Below are 19,391 nucleotides of genomic sequence, written 5' to 3'. Positions count from 1 at the left end.
AGTGCTCCTAACTCATTAGCAATCTGTCCAGCCTGTTTTTAAAAATTACATTTAATTTATTAATTAATTTGGTGTGTGGCTGGGTGTATGCCTGGAGGCTAGAGGACCACTAACAAGAGTTGGTTCTTTCCTTCTGGAAACATGGGTTACCAGGGATCAAACTCAGGTCCTCAGGCAGCAAACAGCTTTACCTGCTGTTGGTTGTTTTCACTCTTTACTCTTTGGGGGCCCACCACCCAGCTCTCAGAATAATCACACGGAGTCTTATTATTACTTATAAATGCCTGGCCTTAGCTCGGCTTGTTTCTAGCCAGCTTTTCTTAAATTGTCCTGTCTACCTTTTGCCTCTGGGCTTTTATCTTTCTCTATTCTATATCCCTTTCTTTCCTTCTTACTTCAAGGCTTGCTGTGTAGCTGGGTGGTTGGCCCCTGGAATCCTCTCTCCTTTTCTCATTCCTTCATTTCTATTCCCAGATTTCTCCTTCTATATATTCTCTCTACCTGCCAGCTCCGCTTATCCTTTCTCCTCCCTTGCTATTGACAGGTTAGCTCTTTATTAGACCCATCAGGTGTTTTAGACAGGCACAGTAACACAGCTTCACAGAGTTAAACAAATGCAACATAAAGGAATGCAACACATCTTTGCATCATTAAACAAATGTTCCACAGCATAAGCAAATGTAACACATCTTCGGATAATATTCTATAACATTTACCCAATTGTTTGTTCTTTCTATCTCTATGTATCTATGTATCTATCTATCATCTATATCTATCTATCTATCTATCTATCTATCTATCTATCTATCTATATTTATCTATATATTTGGTTTTTCCAGACAGGGTTCTCTGTATATCCCTGGCTTTCCTGGAACTCACTCTGTAGACTAGGCTGGCCTTGAACTCAGAGATCCACCTGCTTCTGTCTCCTGAGTGCTGGGAGGCATTAGCCACCACTGCCCAGCTAACCTGATTGTTTTAAAGCATGGATATTTTGAGTAAGTTTTAGTACCTTCAAGTTGTGAGTCAGTAAAACTGCTCAGGGACTTTATAGAGACTGAGGCCAGTCCTGTTGCTGAGAACTCATGTGCTGCTAATGTAAGATTAGTTTGATTTTTCAGTTTGAGCAGAGAGGCCATTCTAACCCTGCCACTTGCCTTCCAGCACAGCTGTGGAGATGGGTCAGAAGTCCTCCTCCTCCTCTTCCTCCTCCCCTTCCTCTGCACAGTCTAATCGCTCCTCTGAATTTTCACTGCCTGGATTCCAGAAGGAAAAATATCCTGAGGAATTCAGCCTGCTTAAGTCACAGACAAGTGAGTAGGCCCCAGGTCTTCCTCCATAGGCTTCTGCTCCTGGGGCCTTTTCAGAAATCTGTCATATTATGGGCCAAGTCACGGAAGACCTCCCCTGCCCAGTGCCAGCTCTGGCATGTTTCCTCTTGGGTCCCCATCATGGCTGTGTGGGAGGTATGTATAGTCATAAGGTTTTCACAGGTGAAAGGTCTTAGTGTAAGTGCCATAAAAAGTATTAAAGCAATATAGAAGTGTATAGACTACAAACCCCTCTTACTCAGTATTCTCCAACAATATTCTTCCCCATAGCTGTGAAGAGCTGACTTTTGAAATATGTACACCTGTGTATGTATGTACGCACATAATACAAAAGCAGCCATATGTTGTATGATGCAGCTTTGGCCAACAGTGGCCTGCATATATGACAGCGTTCCACCAAAATATGATGTGGCTGAAAGCTTCCCATTGTCTGGTGATGTCATAACTCTCCTAATATGGTAACACGCACGAGACTTGAGTCTGTGGTGATACTGGTGACCAGTTACATAAAGGCAGAGCACACACATCATATCTGATAATGATAAATAACTATACCACTGGTTTAGATATTTAGTGCACTACACTATACCATCATTATGAAGTGTACTCTCTCTACTTATTACGAGAAGTTAAGGGGGCCTGGGCAAGGTAGCTTAGCGGACAAAGGCCCTTGTGTCCGAGTCTGAGTCTGGAGGAGGAAAAGGAGGAGGACTTCTGACCCATCTCTGCAGCTGTGCTGGAAGACAAGTGGCAGGGTTAGAACGGCCTCTCTGCTCACACTGTGTCCACAGTCAGGAAGGAGAGGGGTGGTGATGGGAACGGCTGGTGCTCAGCTTGTTTCTCCTTTTTATTCAATCCAGGATTTAGTCCACACCCCAGCCTTCCTATCTCAGCTAACCCAGTCTAGAAACTCTCACAGACATGCTCAGAGATGTGTCTCCTAGGTGACTCTGGATCTCATCAAGTTGACAGCAGCAGCTACCTCGCTGACCTCTCTGTGTAGGTCTGTGTAAGCACACTGGGGTGTTCAAAGAAGAATGAAGCAGCCTAATGACACATTTCCCCAGTCACTCAGTGGCACACGTGTAGAAAAACTGAGTTGTGGTATATACAGTGTTTTCCTTCAACCGCGGAGATCACAGACCTTTTCCTGCATCCACGCTTTAGGTCCATGTGACTGTTTGCATTAGTTATTTTTCTTTTCCTAAAAGATCATTTTTATTTTACGTATATGAGTGTTTGCTTGCATGTATGTGTGTGCACCTGGTCTGTGTCTGGTGCCCATGGGAGCCAGAAAGGGGGTATCAGATAAATAACTATACCACTGGTTTAGATATTTAGTGTACTACACTATACCATCTTCTTTGGAACTGGAGTTACAGATGGTTGTAGGCCATTATGTGGGTGCTAAGAACTGAACCTGGGTCCTCTGGAAGAGCAGTCAGTGCTCTTAACACAGAGGCACCTCTCCAGCCCCAGTATTAGTTATATATCTGTTGCTGTGATAAAATGCCACAACCAAAAATAAAGATTTATTATAGCTTACAGCTCCAGAGGGATGGATTCCAGAATGTTGGGGAAGGCATGGTGGGGGAGGCAAGGAGTAGGAAGCAGAGGGGTCCCATTTCACCCCGACATAGGAAGCAGTGGGGGCAAGGAACAGGAAACAGGGCAAAGCCATAAACCCCCAGTAATGTACTTCCTTCATTAGGGATTGGGATGGGGTGGGTTAGAGGGCTGAGGGAGCTGAGAAGATGGCTCAGTAGGCAAAGTGCTTGCCACACAAGCATGAGGATCAGAGTTTAGATCCCAGCACCCATGTAAAAAGCTGAACATGAGGGCCCGTGCGAGCATGAGAGCCCGTGCGAGCATGAGGGCCCGTGTGAGCATGAGGGCCCGTGTGAGCATGAGAGCCTGTGTGAGCATGAGGGCCTGTGTGAGCATGAGGGCCCGTGTGAGCATGAGGGCCTGTGTGAGCATGAGAGCCTGTGTGAGCATGAGAGCCCGTGTGAGCATGGGAGCCTGTGTGAGCATGGGAGCCTGTGCCAGCACGAGAGCCCGTGTGAGCATGAGAACCTGTGGTTCAATTCCCAGCACCCACATGGTGGCTAACAACTGTAACTCCAGTTCCAAGAGAATCAATGCCCTTCTCTAACTCCCAATGGGCACCAGGCATGCACGTGGTACACAGACATACAAGCAGGCAAAACACCCATATACATAAAAGCAAAAATAAATATTAAAAAAAAGATGAAAAAGCAATTGAGGAAGACATTGATGTTGACCTCTGGTACATAAACACACACACCTCCATCCACACATACATGTATACACACACACACACATACAGACCCCACAAGTGAGTTCATAGTGAGATTATCTCTAAAAGCCGAGAGAGTGTGAGGACTGGAGAGACGGCTCAGTGGTAACAGCACTGGCTGCTTATCAGAGGACCTGGATTTGGTTCGTGGCACCCACATGGTGGCTCACAACTGCCTGTAACTTCAGTTCCAGGAAGATCCAAGGCCCTCTCTGGCCTCTGCAGACACCGCATGCCTGTGGTGCACATACATATTTGCAGACGAACACACATTTTTTAAAGTGTACATGTGAGAAAGCTGTAGGCCAATAGAACCTGGGGAGTTTTTACATCTTGCCATCTAATTGTCTTGAGGGAGGGAGCAGGGCTAACGGAAAGGTTTCTGTTATCTTGCAGAAGATGGGCAGCGTCCTGAGTGGACATTTTATCCAAGGTTTAGCAGCAATATCCACACCTACCACGTTGGAAAGCAGTGCTTCTTCAGTGGGGTCTTCCGGGGCAACAGGAGGTCTGTGGCAGAGCAGACGGTGGACAAGAGCCTTGGGAGGAAGAAATATGGTAACGTGCCTCATCCCATCAAGGATGAAACAAACACCCAGCAAGCCCTTAGTTGTGACTCTGTTTTCTCTGGCTGGGGACAGCTCTGCAGGGTCACCCTGCTGCCCACAGTGCAGACAGGAAGACAGGGAGCCCAGTTCACAGGTGACGACTTTCTGTGAAGGGCTTGGAATGCATGCTGAACTTCACTTTCATCTTTCTCTAGCTCTTATAAAATGCTAATGTGGCATTGAAGTCACCAAATGAGTCACTTCAGATCCTTATTAGTAGATGTCTCATTGAAGTCCAAGGACAATCATGTACATTTTTGTTAGATGTCACCTGCCATGTACATTTAAAGTAAGCCTTAGCATGTCATATACAATGTTATTTTTAATTTAATTAAAGGTAACGAAGGTAAAAATATTATACAAACACCATATCTAAGCCATGTATCACCTTGGTTCATAACTTGGTGAGTTCTTTGCTCCAACTCCCTCAGAATATACTTTTCAAAAGATCCTGAGAGGTTGCTGAGCACCAGAGGGCCATTTATGGCATTTTCTTATAGGAATACCCATGTAGGAGATGGCAGCCAGCGCCTAAGGGATGACTAAGATTTCTGCAGAAGCTATGCAAAGAGAAATAAGTACCAACGTCTCTTGTAAAACTCATGCAAAGGGCAAATGGATTTTTCAGATTGAGGCTTGGATTTATCTGGATAAAGGGCCATCCTGGGGAAGCCCCAAGCATGGTCCCTGATGTGGAGCCTCCCAGGAGTCCCATGCCTTGCCTACATCCTAAACTTCCCATTCAAGAGAAAATGCAGAGCCACAGAGATGGCTCAGTGGTGAAGAGCCTGGGATGCTCTTGCCGTGGGCCCGGTTCTATTCCCAGCACCACGTGGTGGCTCACAGCTGTCTGTAATTCCAGTCTGTAATTCTAGGGGATCTGATGCCTTCTTCTGGTCCCTGTGGCCACCAGGCACACAGGTAGTGCAGACATACCTGCAGGCAAAACACTCATACACATAAACTTAAAAAATTAACTTTTAAACTAATGGCTGCTGCACAAGTGTGAGGACCTGAGTTCAGATTCCCGGCACCCCCACAAAAGCTAGGTGCAATGGTCATTTCCTGTAACCCCAGAACTGGGGAAGCTGAGACAGGCGGATCCGTGAGAGACTCTGAGTGAAAAAATAAGGTGGAGAGCAATTGAGGACAACATCCAGCACTGATGTTTGGCATCCACGTGCGAGACCACACATGCATATTGTGCACCCATGTGCACTCATGTGCACATATATAAACACGTACATGTATGTACACTACACACCCAAATACATTTAGAAAGGGAAATGCATGACATTTAATTGAGATCCAGAATGTATACAATTTACTTTTTCCTCACTCAAATATTTTACTGTTTTTGTTATTTAGAATTGAAGCAAGAGTGTTATACAGATGGACCACCATGATAAGCAGAACTTAATGAGTTTAGCAAATACCTAACGTTCAATACCTAGTGATAATCACTTTTCTGTTTTTAGTTTTAAAAATATAAATCATGGAATAAAATGGTGCTCAGCTGGTAGAGTGCTTGCCTAGCATGGACCAAGCCCTGGCTCTATTTCCTGCACTCCCAGCAGTTGGGAGACGTCGTCAGGAGGATTAGGCGTTAGAGGTCATCCTCAGCTACACAGTGAGTTTGAGGGCAGCCTGGGACATATGAAGCTCTCTCCCCAAACAAACAGAGTTCCACCCAGAACATCAGATTAGTGCATGGCTCAGTCTTCGTTAGAGAAACTTCTCGAAATAAAAGGAAATTAACACACAGACCCACAGCTGGACAAGGCGCAGAGAGAGAGAGAGAGAGACTTGGGAGTGCTTAGGTCTGAATGGGGTGTCTGTATCATGCTCCCCCTCTCAAGGCTCAGTGATACATGCAGGAGAAGGGGCAGAAAAACTGTAAGAGCCAGAGGTGTTGGATGTCTCCAAAACGCAGCATTTTCCTGACACGACAGGGCAGAAGCGCATATGAATTTACAGACTAGACAGCATGCACATGACCTGAACAAGCTCAAGCCAGACAAGAGTCCCAGCACGGAGGTGGGCATAAATTCTCACCCTCGCCAAGAAGCTGCCTGAAACTGGTGGCTGGGAGAGGGGAAATCAGTTTTCTTCAATGGAGTGACAGTGGGCATATCAGCCACACGCCAGGGCAGGCCCCATGCTCAGGAGTGCTTAGCCAACACAAATTAGAGTCCTCTCTCTCTCTCTCTCTCTCTCTCTCTCTCTCTCTCTCTCTCTCTCTCTCTCTCTCTCTCCTCTCTCTCTCTCTCTCTCTGTGTGTGTGTGTGTGTGTGTGTGTGTGTGTGTGTTTAAAGACATTACATGAAGTTAGGGAGAATCTAGAAGGAGTTGGGGGAAGGGAAAGGGAAAGAATATGATTAAAATGCATTGTTTGAAATTCTTAAAGAATAAATAAAAACATTGAAAAAATCAAGGGGCTGGAGAGATGGCTCAATGGTTAGGAGCACTGGTTACTCTTGCAGAGGACCTGGGTTTGTCCCTCAGCACCCACATGGTGGCTCACAGCCATCTGTAACTCTAGTCCCAGAGGATCTGACGCCCTCTTACGGCCCCCGAGGGCATTGTACACACTGGTACATAGACAGACATGCAGGCAAAACACTCATATACACAAAATAATAAAATGTTAAAAGATCAAAATAAAAGCTACATGTTTTGCATATCCAACAAAACCAACCAACGAACCAATCAAACAAACAGACAAACAAAAAACCCACCAAGCAAGCAAATGTGTATAGTTTTTGTTTGTTTTTGTTTTTGTTTTTTTTTTTTTGACAGAGTTTCTCTGTGTGGCCCTGGCTGTCCTAGAACTCACTCTGGAGTGCTCGGATTAAAGGCATGCACCACCACTATCTGGCTTGTGTGTAATGTTTTATAATCTATAATGATAGAATACTTTTTCTTTTCGTTTTAGGGTTTTTTGAGACAGGGTTTCTCTCTGTAGCCCTGGCTGTTTTAGAACTCACTCTGTAGGCCAGGCTGGCCTCGAACTCACAGAGATCCACCTGCCTCTGCTTCTGAGCTGGGCTTAAAAGCATTCGCCTGACTCCTTTGCATTTTTTTACGGTGCTGGGAATTGAACCTACATGCTAGCTGCATGAGCTATATTCCCAGCCCTCCATGTTTTTTAAAAAAATTTTAAGTTATGATTTGAAAATTTGACACATGCACATGGTGTGTTTTGGCCATGCCCTCACCTCACTCCCCACCTCCAATCCTCTTGGACCCCCATTATATCTTCTTCCCAACCTTTTTTTTTTTTTTTTAAAGATTTATTTATTTATTATGTATACAGAAGAGGGCGCCAGATCTCATTACAGATGGTTGTGAGCCACCATGTGGTTGCTGGGAATTGAACTCAGGACCTCTGGAAGAGCAGTCAGTGCTCTTAACCTCTGAGCCATCTCTCCAGCCCTTCCCAACCTTTTTTTAAAAAATTTAAAAAAATTATTTATTTTTTAACCTTCAACTGGGGCTGCCCATATGTATGAGGTCATCCACGGGTGCGGGGAACCTGCCAGTGGCCATGCTCTTAAATAAAAGTGACTCTCCCTCTCCCTGCAGCTATCTGCTGCCAATAGATCCTCAGCTCTAAGGCCTCAAGCTGCCCCTGATTCATGTGAAATTTTAACTGGCTTGATCTTGTGCAGATGTTGCCAGCTGCTGCGAGTCCATGCGCCACAGCCATACCACCTCCAGGGCACGGTATTTCACAGCCCTCCTCCTACCCTCTGGTTCTGACCTTCTTTCCACTCCCTCTTCCCCAGCCGTCCATGTTTTAAAATAGTCATGTCTGATAACCCAGTGTAGTGAACTCGACTTTCCTAAGGCAGGGTAACGAGAACTCCGTCTCTCAATAAGCACGAAGATACTTGACTTTCACTGTCTTGTTGCTGCTCATAGCAAAAGGGCATTGGCTTCTGCCTTCTATGTGATGTTTTCAAACGTTTCCCACAGATATTGATCCCAGAAATGGAATCCCAAAGTTAACACCAGGGGATAATCCGTACATGCTCCCAGAACAGAGTAAAGAGTTCTTCAAAGCGGGAGCAACTCTTCCACCTGTCAACTTTTCACTGTGAGTGCATGCTTATTCCAGAGGAACTTTAGGGACTGTAAAGGGATCAAGTTTCTTCTGCCGTATGTAAATTATTATTATTATTTATATATGTATTTTGGTGTGTGTGTTATAAGCACCTATTTGTGCAAGCATGCACACTCACGCATGTGTGTGTGGCGGCCAGAGGACATTGAGTATTTTCCTCTGCTGTCTCCACCTTATGCTTTTAGACTAGCTCTCTCTGACTGAACCCAGAGCTGGACATTTTGGCCAGGCCAGCTCGCCAGTGAGCTCCTGGGATCTGCCTGTCTCTGCCCCCTAACGCTGGGGTCACATGCAAACACAGTTGTGCTTGGCTTTTATGTGGGTTCTGGGGATTTGAAACTCAGGTCCTGTTGCTTTCGTAGCAAGTCTCATACCTACTGAACCATCTCCCTAGTCCTTGCATAGAAATTATTTTTGAAGGGGTGGATCACATAAGATGTGATGGAGTGAAAAATTCGTTAAAAAGTTCTCATTTAGTTCATTTGTGCCTATACACACTGTGGAATTGACATGATAAGGGATACAAGAAGGACTGGGGATATAGCTTATTGGTGGTGCGGACAAAGGCAAGGCCTTCATTTCAACTCCCGATACAACAAAAAGGACACTATACTTTAAAGAAGCTATCTATCTATCTATCTATCTATCTGTCTGTCTGTCTATACATATGTACATATGTATGTCTGTATAGTGCATCACTGGGTGGGGGAAGGAAGAGGAACAGTGGGGAGGGGGTAAGAGAGGGGGATAGAAGGTTGAATATGAGCCAACTCCAATGATACGCATGTATAGAAATGTCATGAGACCCATTATACTGTACTTTTAAAAGCTGATAGAACAAGAAAGAAGTAGTTGTTTATTGGTCTGATTTCTATTATCACATACTTGAAGGCTTCGGAGCTTTCCTACCCAGTCTGACTGTTAGTGACTAGTATACAGCTTGACGTTAAATGTGGAAGTGAACTTGGAAAAATACAATCAAAGAGAAGAGTCATTCAACTAAAAGGAAAACAGTAGTTATATTATATTGAAAATAACTAGAAAACCAGTCACCTGAGAGTCAATGATCTTGATGAAACACAACAAAAAAATTAAACACTATTCCCTGTCCAGTTTTTTTTTTTTTTTTTTTTTTTTTTTTTGGTTTTTCGAGACAGGGTTTCTCTGTGTAGCTTTGCGCCTTTTCCTGGAACTCACTTGGTAGCCCAGGCTGGCCTCGAACTCACAGAGATCCGCCTGGCTCTGCCTCCCGAGTGCTGGGATTAAAGGCGTGCGCCACCAACGCCCGGCTCCCTGTCCAGTTTTGAAGCCCACCTGTGAGAACTGATACCAGAAGGTAGGTATCATGGTTTGGGAATGGCGATGTGTTGCTCTCCATGCTTAAAGTGGTCATTGCCATTTTATGGTTGTTTTTATTGTTCTCTTTTCAGGGTTCCTTATGAGAAAAAATTTGATACATTTATCCCATTGGAGCCACTTCCACAAATTCCCAAGTGAGTTTTCTCACCAAGTTTCTATGATACTATCTCTGAGAAAATGACACCCTTTCCTCCCATGGAAGAGCCTGTAGAACGTCGAACCATGGGGACCCTTTGTGTCTCAACAGCAGGGTCAGTGCAGTATAAGTATAAGGTGGACAGTTGGAGAGACACACAGAGGTCAAGTGTCTGTGGCATCTGGCAAGGAGAGGGGGACAAATTCTACATAGGACACTAGCTAACTGCCAGATGCCACTGTATGCTTAAGTATGCATGGGAGGGGAATTAACATGGAGCAAAAGGGCTGATAATATCCCGTTTTCAGAGTATTATCACATTTGAGTGTTCTGGGAAAGAAAAGCACATGTTTAATGATTGTAACTGGGAACTCAGTTAGAGATTCAAAACCAAAGAGAAACCCAATAGAACACCCCTATATTTAAGGGAAGGACAATCTCTGTTTTTATACTAAAATTAAAAAAAAAAGACATGCGTGCATGGAGGCACACGTGCCATGTGTGAGGGAATTGGTTCTCTCCTGCTATGTATAGGGTCTCAAGGACTGGACTCAGATTTTCATGCTTGGCAGCAGAGGTCATTATTTACTGAGCCATCAGTGGCCCTAATTTCATGCTTATAGAATTAAATATTTTTTAAATTAAAAAATGTGTGTGGGTGTTTTGCCTGCATGTATATCTGTGTACCATGTGTGTGCCCAGTACCCAGAGATACCAGAAGAGGGTTTTGAATTCCCTAGAACTGAATTTCAAGCCACCATGTGGGTACTGGGAATCAAACCAGGGTCTTCTGCAAGAGCAGCCAGTGTTAACCACTGTGAGCCATCTCTCCACCCCTGATTTCACACTTTTGCTCTGCCCCAGTCTGAACCTCATACATTTACCTCTTCTCTCTCTCTCTCTTTTCGAATATAGTCTCATGTAAGTATGGTGAGGTAGGCGCATGTTCCTGAGTCTCACACGTTGAGATTCAGTGGGAGTACCCAACCTCAGAGCTCGGAGGAAATAAAAACCTTTGATTCTAAACTTGGCACCTCTAATGCCTTCATTATACTTCATTATTCCTTATAACATGTAATCAGGCTCCTCATGTCTGTACTTTCTTTTTTATAAACACTATTCTAGAATACTCAAAATACGAGCAACTGCCTAATCTTACCATTCTATCCAACTATTTTAGTTTTTGTAAATATATGCAAATATATCTGTATGTATAAATCATAAAATACCAAGCAGTATGGTTTTTCTAACCTATTACATTGTATTTATTTTTGGTTTTTCAAGACAAGGTTTCTCTGTATAGTCCTGGCTGTCCTGGATCTCACTCTGTAGACCAGGCTGTCCTCGAACTCACAGAGATCTGCTTGCTTTGCCTCCCAAGTGCTGGGATTAAAGGCGTGCGCCCTAGGTGCTCTTTTGTACTGGGGACAATCTAGAATCAGGAGACTTGGGCTTTCTTCATTGCACATTGACCTGGAAGTCATCTAACCAACTGATCTCATCAGGAGACAAAAGGGCTCCCGTTTCAGGAGCTGTTGCTGCAAATACTACTTACTGTTTCTTAGATTTAGTCTCCTACTCCCTCAGGACACAAGTAGTCGAAAATCTTTTTTTTTCCTTTCACGTTTTATAAAATCTTCATTGACAAATAATTTACATAGTATACAATTTGCCTGTTTGCACAATTTTTTTTTTTCAGTTTTTTGAGGCAGGGTTTCTCTGTGTAGTTTTGCGCCTTTCCTGGAACTCACTTGGTAGCCCAGCCTGGCCTCGAACTCACAGAGATCCACCTGGCTCTGCCTCCCGAGTGCTGGGATTAAAGGCGTGCACTACCACCACCCGGCTTGTTTGCACAATTTGATAGACTTTAGTCCAGCATCCTCATAGGCCCATGACACCATCACCACTTTCTATTTTAGAACATTGCTGTCTTCAATTTCATACACACATATAATGTATGGTGATTACATTCCACCTTATTTTTTTAAATGAATATAGTATTTGCAATTGTAACCATTTTTAAGTTCACAATTCAGTGGCATAAATTACATTCAAGATATTAATTACACTCATTATATTCATTAATTACACTCATATTAATTACATTTGTGGTATTCATTGATTACATTCTCAGTATTCATTCAATAACTATATTTATGATATGATTTATTACATTCATGATATGTCTTGATACTACTGTCCGTTTGTGGGGCTTTTCCATCACACAAAACAGAAAGAAACTCTGTATTTAAGAGATCATTGCTCTATATTCCTTTCTTCTCCATCTTGAGATAACGTCTAATCTTTCTGTCTCTATGAATTTGTATATTTCATATATTTCATGTAATACAATTCTATAGTATTTGTCCTTTTTTGAATGTAAAAACATTTTATGTACAACTGCAGGAGAAATAATACACAGATATCTTGAACATAAAAACAGGTTATAATTTAAAAGTCCAGGGTTATTTGAAACTGGAAAACATTTTCTCTGTAGATAATAGTAAAAATGATAACATTTCCCAATAAGCCCTTTTAAGCCAAATAATAGCTGAATTATACATATAAATATTGATTAGCTTCTGGGATACAGAAGAAACCTATCTTCATCTGTTCAGAGCTATGTTTTACTTAAGTAGTATAAGTGAGATTCCTATTCATATTCCCCTTCACTGTTTGATTTACAGCAGACATTTTTCTATAGGCTAATTCATACTCTAAAAAAATTTTATCCTCCCCTCCTGAAAGTATATCCAGTATACTCTTTCATTAGATTGATCTGGTACAAATTCTTATCCTAATAGTGAAATGTTTCACTAAAGCTTTCCCAGTGATTGGGCAAAATCAAAACTTATTATAAGCTACAGTCATCCTAGGGTCCCCCCTGCTTTGTAGCCTCCCTGGATCTGTGGGTTGCAGTTTGATTGTCCTTTGCTTTATATCCAGTACCCACTTATGAGTGAGTACATACCATGCTTGTCCTTCTGAGTCTGGGTTACCTCACTCAGGATATTTTCTAGTTCCATCCATTTGCCTGCAGATTTCATTATATCATTGTTTTTCTCTGCTGAGTAGTACTCCAGTGTGTATATGTACGACATTTTCTTAATCCATTCTTCAGTTGACGGGCATCTAGGTTGTTTCTAGTTTCTGGCTATTATGAATAATGCTGCTATGAACATAGTTGTGCATGTATCTTTGTGGTATGATTGAGCATTCCTTGGTTATATATCTAAGAGTGGTATGGCTGGGTCTTGAGGAAGATCGATTACCAATTTTCTGAGAAACTGCCATATGAATTTCCACAGTGGTTGTACAAGTTTGCATTCCCACCAACAGTGGAGGAGTGTTCCCCTTGCTCTACATCCTCTCCAACATAGATTGTCATTATGGTTTTTGATCATAGCCATTCTGATAGGTGTAAGGTGGTAACTCAGAGTCCTTTTGATTTGCATTTCTCTGATGACTAAGGATGTTGAGCATTTCCTTAAATGTCTTTCAGCCATTTGAGATTCTTCTTTAGAGAATTCTCTGCTTAACTCTGTAGCCCATTTTTAAATTGGATTGTTTAGTATTTTGATGTCTAGTTTCTTGAGTTCTTCATATACTTTGGAGATCAGCCTTCTGTCAGATGTGGGGTTGGTGAAGATATTTTCCCATTCTGTAGGCTGTCTTTTTGTCTTATTGACTGTGTCTTTTGCCCTACATAAGCTTCTCAGTTTCAAGAGGTCCCATTTATTAATTGTTGCTCTCAGTGTCTATGCTACTGGTGTTATATTTAGGAAGCGGTCTCCTGTGCCAATGCATTCAAGAGTACTTTCTAGTTTCTCTTCTATCAAGTTCAGTGTAACTGGATTTATGTTGAGGTCTTTGATCTACTTGGACTTGAGTTTTGTGCATGGTGACAGATATGGATCTATTTGCAATCTTCTACATGCTGACATCCAGTTTTGCCAGCACCATTTGTTGAAGATACTTTTTTTTTTCCATTGTATAGTTTTGGCTTCTTTGTCAAAAATCAGGTGTTCATATGTGTGTGGATTAATGTCAGGGTCTTAAATTTGATTCCATTGGTCTGTATGTTGGTTTTTATGCTAGTACCAAGCTGTTTTTATTACTATAGCTCTATAGTAGAGCTTGATGTCAGGGATGGTGATGCCTCCAGGGGTTGCTTTATTGTACAGGATTCTTTTAGCTATCCTGGGTTTTTTTGTTTTTCCATATGAAGTTGAGTATTGTTCTTTCCAAGTCTGTGAAGAATTGTGTTGGGATTTTGATGGGGATTGCATTGAATCTGTAGATTGCTTTTGATAAGATTGTCATTTTTACTATGTTAATCCTACCTATCCATGAGCATGGGAGATCTTTCCATTTTCTGATGTCTTCTTTAATTTCTTTCTTCAGAGACTTAAAGTTCTTATCATACAGGTCCTTCACTTGTTTAGTTAGTGTTACCCCAAGGTATTTTATATTATTTGTGGCTATTGTAAAGGGTGATGTTTCTCTGATTTCTTTCTCAGCCCTTTTATCATTTGTATATATTAGGGCTACTGATTTTGAGTTGATCTTGTACTCTGCCACTTTACTGAAGGAGTTTATCAGCTGTAGGAGTTCCCTGGTAGAATATTTGGGGTCACTTATGTATACTATTATATCGTCTGCAAATAGTGAAAATTTGACTTCTACCTTTCCAATTTCTATCCTTTTGATCTTTTGTTGTCTTATTGCTCTAGCTAATACTATATTGAGATTGTGTCTCTATGCAGTTGAAAAATCTTATCTAGAGCCTATTGTTTTTTTTTTTTTTCTTCTTTGGCAGGGTCTCATGTAGATTAGGCTGACCTTAAACTCACTATATAGCCAAGGATGACCTTGCATTTTCAGTTGTGAGCTTAGCCTTTAACAGCTGAGCCATCTCTCCAGCCTGACCTTGAATTTTTGATCTTCCTGCTTGCACCTTCCAAGTGCTGGGATTACAGGCATTGTCATACTTGGTTTATGTGGTGCTGCGGATTAAGCCACAGCTTCCTGCATGCTACAATAGCACTCTACCAACTGAGCTACACCTCCTTCTGTCACTGGTATTTTTTTTTTTTTTTTTTGGTTTTGGTTTTTCAAGTCAGGGTTTCTCTGTGCAGCCTTGACTGTCCTGGAACTCTCTTTGTAGACCAGGATGGTCTCAAACTCACAGAGACTTACCTGCTTCTGTCTCCTGAGTGCTGGGATTATGCACCACCATACCTGGCTTAATATTTTTAATTTCTAGAAGTTCTTTGTGACTTTTTACATTATTTATTGTGTGTATGTATGTGTGGGTCCTGGGGATGGAACTTGGGCTGTCACATTTGTTGGCAAGTGCCCTTATCGACTGAGCTATCTGACTGGCTCCCCATCTGATTTTTTTTATATCTTTTATTGATTCACTTGTTTTCCTTAAATACTTCAGCACAGTTATCATAGTTGTGTTGGTATTTTTGTTTGATAAATGATTTCTGTCATTGCTGGGTCTGTTGTTACTGATTTTTTTCATCTGATTATTGATCACAGTTTCCTGATTCTTGGCAAGACTAGTAATTTTTGTTTGGATATAGAACATTGTGATTTTATGGTGTTGAGTATCTGGGCTTTGTTATTATTCTGACAATCATTTGCAATTTGGTATGATATCTTGATAGTTTTTTTTCTTTTAATTTTTTTTTATTTTGCAATACAGTTCAGTTCTACATATCAGCCACGGATTCCCTTGTTCTCCTCCCTCCCTCCCCCCTCCCCTTCCCCCCAGCCCACCCCCCATTTCCACCTCCTCCAGGGCAAAGCCTTTTGAGGATGTTTTGACTATTGTTAGGACTTCTCTAAGTTTAGAGTAACTAACCATTCCCTTTGGAGTCTCTACAAAATGCTTGGAGTAATCAATGAAGAGTTTTCAACTTAGTTGGTGAGATATAGAAGGTTTTTTCAGTCTTCTGTGAGAGCTGGAAAGAATTCAGCTCATATCTTAGTTAGAGGGTTTATTCAGCTTACACTTCCATATCACTGTTCATCACCAAAGGAAGTCAGGGCAAGATCATGGAGACAGGAGCTGATGCAGAGGCCATGGAGGGGAGTTGTTTACTGGCTTGCTCAGTTTGCTTTCTTATAGAACCCAGGACCACTGGCCTAAGAATGGCACCACCGAGAATGGTCTGGGGGCCCTCCCCTATCAGTCACCAATTAAGAAAATACCTTACAGGCCTGCCTACAACCAATCTTATGGAGACATTTTCTTAATTGAGGTTCCCTGCTCTCAGATGATGTTTGCTTGTGTCAAGTTGACATAAAACTATCCAGCACAGCTCACAATAGACTACTTTATTGTTCTATGGCATCCTGCCCTATGCATGCATGTCCTAACATCCAGCAAAGCTCAAGGGGACTGCTGCATACATTTTGGAAGCTCATTTTCTATGCAGCTCCTCCCTTCCCACAGCTTTGCCCTGCTGTTTCCGTACCTCAAAGCTTCTCTAATGACTTATCTCTGGCTTGTTGAGAACATTGTGCTCTGTCTGCTTGGATTGTCCATTTCCTCAATTATGAAACAAAATTTGCAGGTGGTCTTTTATTTCCCATGTCATTGGATGAATGAGTTTTATATAATTGCATTACTCTCATTATCCACATATGTAAATATTAAGATTACACTTCTCATTCTCTTTCAATTGCATTTAGCTGATATATCTTGTCAGTCTTTTGCTTTTGTATTTAGGTCTGCCTTTTTAAATATACATATATATATATTTAAAATACTTATATATATAATTTACTTATTTCATCTGTGTGTGTGTGTGCACTTACGTTTGAACATGTGCATGTGGAGATTAGAAGTCAACCTTAGGTGTTGGCCATCTTTTTATTTTGAGACAGGGTCTCTCTACTGCCCTGAAGTTTGCTGATTAGGCTAGGCTGGCTGGCTAGAGAGCCACTAGGATCTGCCTCTCTCTGCTTCTCCAGTGCTGGGATTGCAAGTAGACACCACTACATCCTGTTTTGTTATGTGAGTTCTGGGGATTGAACTCAGGTCCTTGTGGCTGCATGGCAATCACTTTACTGTTGTGAGATAATACATATATATATATATATATATATATATATATATATATATATATATATTCTCCTTTAAAAGTTTATGTCAGAAAAAAAGAACTAGAACCAATAAAGACAAGTAGCCCAAGTGATCCAGCTCTCAGAATGCCTCTGTTGAAGTTTCCTCAAAATTCTGCATCCAGAACAACTTCAAAGCTGCTGGCTGAGATGGTCTAGCCTCGCAGACTATCCAGCCAGAACTTCAGATAAGCCCATTACACTGAGACTGGACAAGCCAGCTTTCCCAGGACTTGACCATTATCCCAATTTTCTCAGGGTCCCCTAAAGATGCTGTCACCCCCAGATAGCAGGAAGCAGTCTACACAACACCCACATTCCCAAGAGGTGGAGTGGGTAGTTTTTGGTCATTCAATGGACTGTGGATGTTTATCATTGTTTGGGGGGGTGAAGGGGAGCTGTTGGTTACCAGTTGTTGGTCATGGTCAGATAAGAAGCTGAACAAAGGAGATTAAATTCAGGGATCTCTTTCTAAAAGGAAAATGGGGGTTATAATACAGAAATGCTAGGATAAGAGGGTGGATTGTTGAGTCTGCTTTTGAACTTGTCTCAAATATTTTACATTAGTATGGGTTTTTGTATATTGATACAAATTTAAGGTTATTTTTGTTATACTGTATATGTTTTTACTCTTGTTTAAAGTATTGTACACATGAGCTCATTTAAAAAGGTAACGTAAATTTCTAGTCCTTGAAACTTATTATTACAAACTATTTAGGATAATTAGAGAAATATAGGTTAGTAGTTAGTCATCTAACAATCAAATTTGTGGCCATGTTAGGTATGCTTTCAAGGTCAAACAGATATATTTTATATAGACATATGGTCTTCAAACACTTCAGAGACCTGCAGAATATGGCATTTAAGATGTTTTAATAATAGAAGGCTTTTCATGACAATGAGACTTGTCTGCTCCTGGCAGCACCAATTTATTTAAAAAAAAAAAGGATGATGGGCATCAAAGACTCCATATAGAGTTTGCATTCTTTGTGCCAAAAGCTAGCCATTTGGGCAAGAAATTGCCCTTGCTTTGACTGCTGACAATATGCTGTCCAAATTGGACAAGCAGGGCACAAAAGAAGGCAACTGCTGAACTTTGCCACGACAAGGTAGGACAATCCTTCAAAATTCCTGCTTCACAAGAAAGTCTGTCAGATATTTTAGGCCTGTAGGCCAAGGGTGGATGCCCCAACATTACAGAGGAACCTTGGGTGACTGACTAGGCACCCAGCTGTTTCTATCATTTCTATAGTTTTGGAAGTTGCTTGTTCTATACTTCCTGTTTACTCAGGTACTATTTTATTCTTCTTGGTTCTCTGATAGGGATTGAAGACTAGATAGTATACAGTTTTCAGTGTTACCAAATTCAGAAAAAAAACTTACATAAGCGATAAAACGTTTATAAGGTTGAGAAACATAAAAGCTTAAGTTGTTTATCTAAGATGTTTTTAGGTCTAAAAATATATTTTTAGGATGGTAATACAAGTTATGATAGAAAATGGTTTAGGTATAAACCTTTGGACTCAATATAGGATAGATAATACAATAATGACTCTGAATTTGCCAAATACATATGTAATAAACATTGTGAATGTAATTCTTACTTGATAATTGGTCTTATTGTATATAGTTTTACTAGGTTAGAGTTAAAACCTTTCCTTTTTATTTAGACAAAAGAGGGACATGTTGTGGGATATTTGTGCACTGTATGAAGATATATTGCTGTTGATTGGTTTAATAAAGAGCTGAATAGCTAATAGCTAGGCAGGAGGTATTAGCAGGACTTCTGGGCAGAGAGAGGAAATAGGAGGAGATAATCAAGGCACAGAGGAGATGCCAATGAGACATGGAGAGAGTTGGATATACAGAATGAAAGAAAGGTAAAAAGCCACATGGTAAAACATAGATTAATAAAAGCTGGCAAATTTAAGTTGTAAGAGCTAGTGGGACAAGCCTAAGCTAAGGCTGAGCTTTCATAATTAACAAGTCTCCATTTCATTATCTGTGAGCTGGTGGCCCAAAGGAAAGTCTGACTACACTTTACTCAATTACCCCAGTCCCCTGATGTGGAGGCCTCCTTAATTTTGTGGGCATGTAGTGCCTTATCTATTGGTGGTGTTTGTAAATTTAACATGGCATACATTCAAACTCATCAGGATTGTGTTTTTCCTCCAGCTTGCCTTTCTGGGAGAAGGAGAAGGCCAACAACTTGAAGAATGAGATCAAAGAAGTCGAGGAGCTGGACAACTGGCAGCCACCACCACCCTTTCTACACAGTTTTTTCTCCTCTGGTAGGTTCAAGAAATCTCAAAAAATGATAAAACCTGGAGTTCAGAAGAACAGTCTTTTGGGAGGCTTCATTTGGAGCTCAGAG

At 41.5% G+C, this 19,391-nt stretch overlaps 1 protein-coding gene across 2 annotated transcripts in view; it reads left to right on the top strand.

The window, feature by feature from the left end:
• Spats1 (spermatogenesis associated serine rich 1) overlaps positions 1-19,391 on the top strand; it is a 41,649-nt gene that overhangs the window by 15,014 nt on the left and 7,244 nt on the right. For both annotated transcript variants that reach the window (XM_059244073.1, XM_059244074.1), the window contains exons 4-8: positions 1,165-1,313; positions 4,048-4,209; positions 8,238-8,358; positions 9,816-9,878; positions 19,193-19,308. In XM_059244073.1, the coding sequence (XP_059100056.1) occupies positions 1,165-1,313; positions 4,048-4,209; positions 8,238-8,358; positions 9,816-9,878; positions 19,193-19,308 (611 nt within the window). The remainder of the gene's footprint in view (positions 1-1,164; positions 1,314-4,047; positions 4,210-8,237; positions 8,359-9,815; positions 9,879-19,192; positions 19,309-19,391) is intronic.

Source organism: Peromyscus eremicus, chromosome 16_21 (genome assembly GCF_949786415.1).
Source record: "Peromyscus eremicus chromosome 16_21, PerEre_H2_v1, whole genome shotgun sequence".
Classification (NCBI taxonomy): Eukaryota; Metazoa; Chordata; class Mammalia; order Rodentia; family Cricetidae; genus Peromyscus; species Peromyscus eremicus.
The sequence above is the reverse complement of the archived record's forward strand: the minus strand, read 5'-3'. Positions and strand labels throughout refer to the sequence as shown.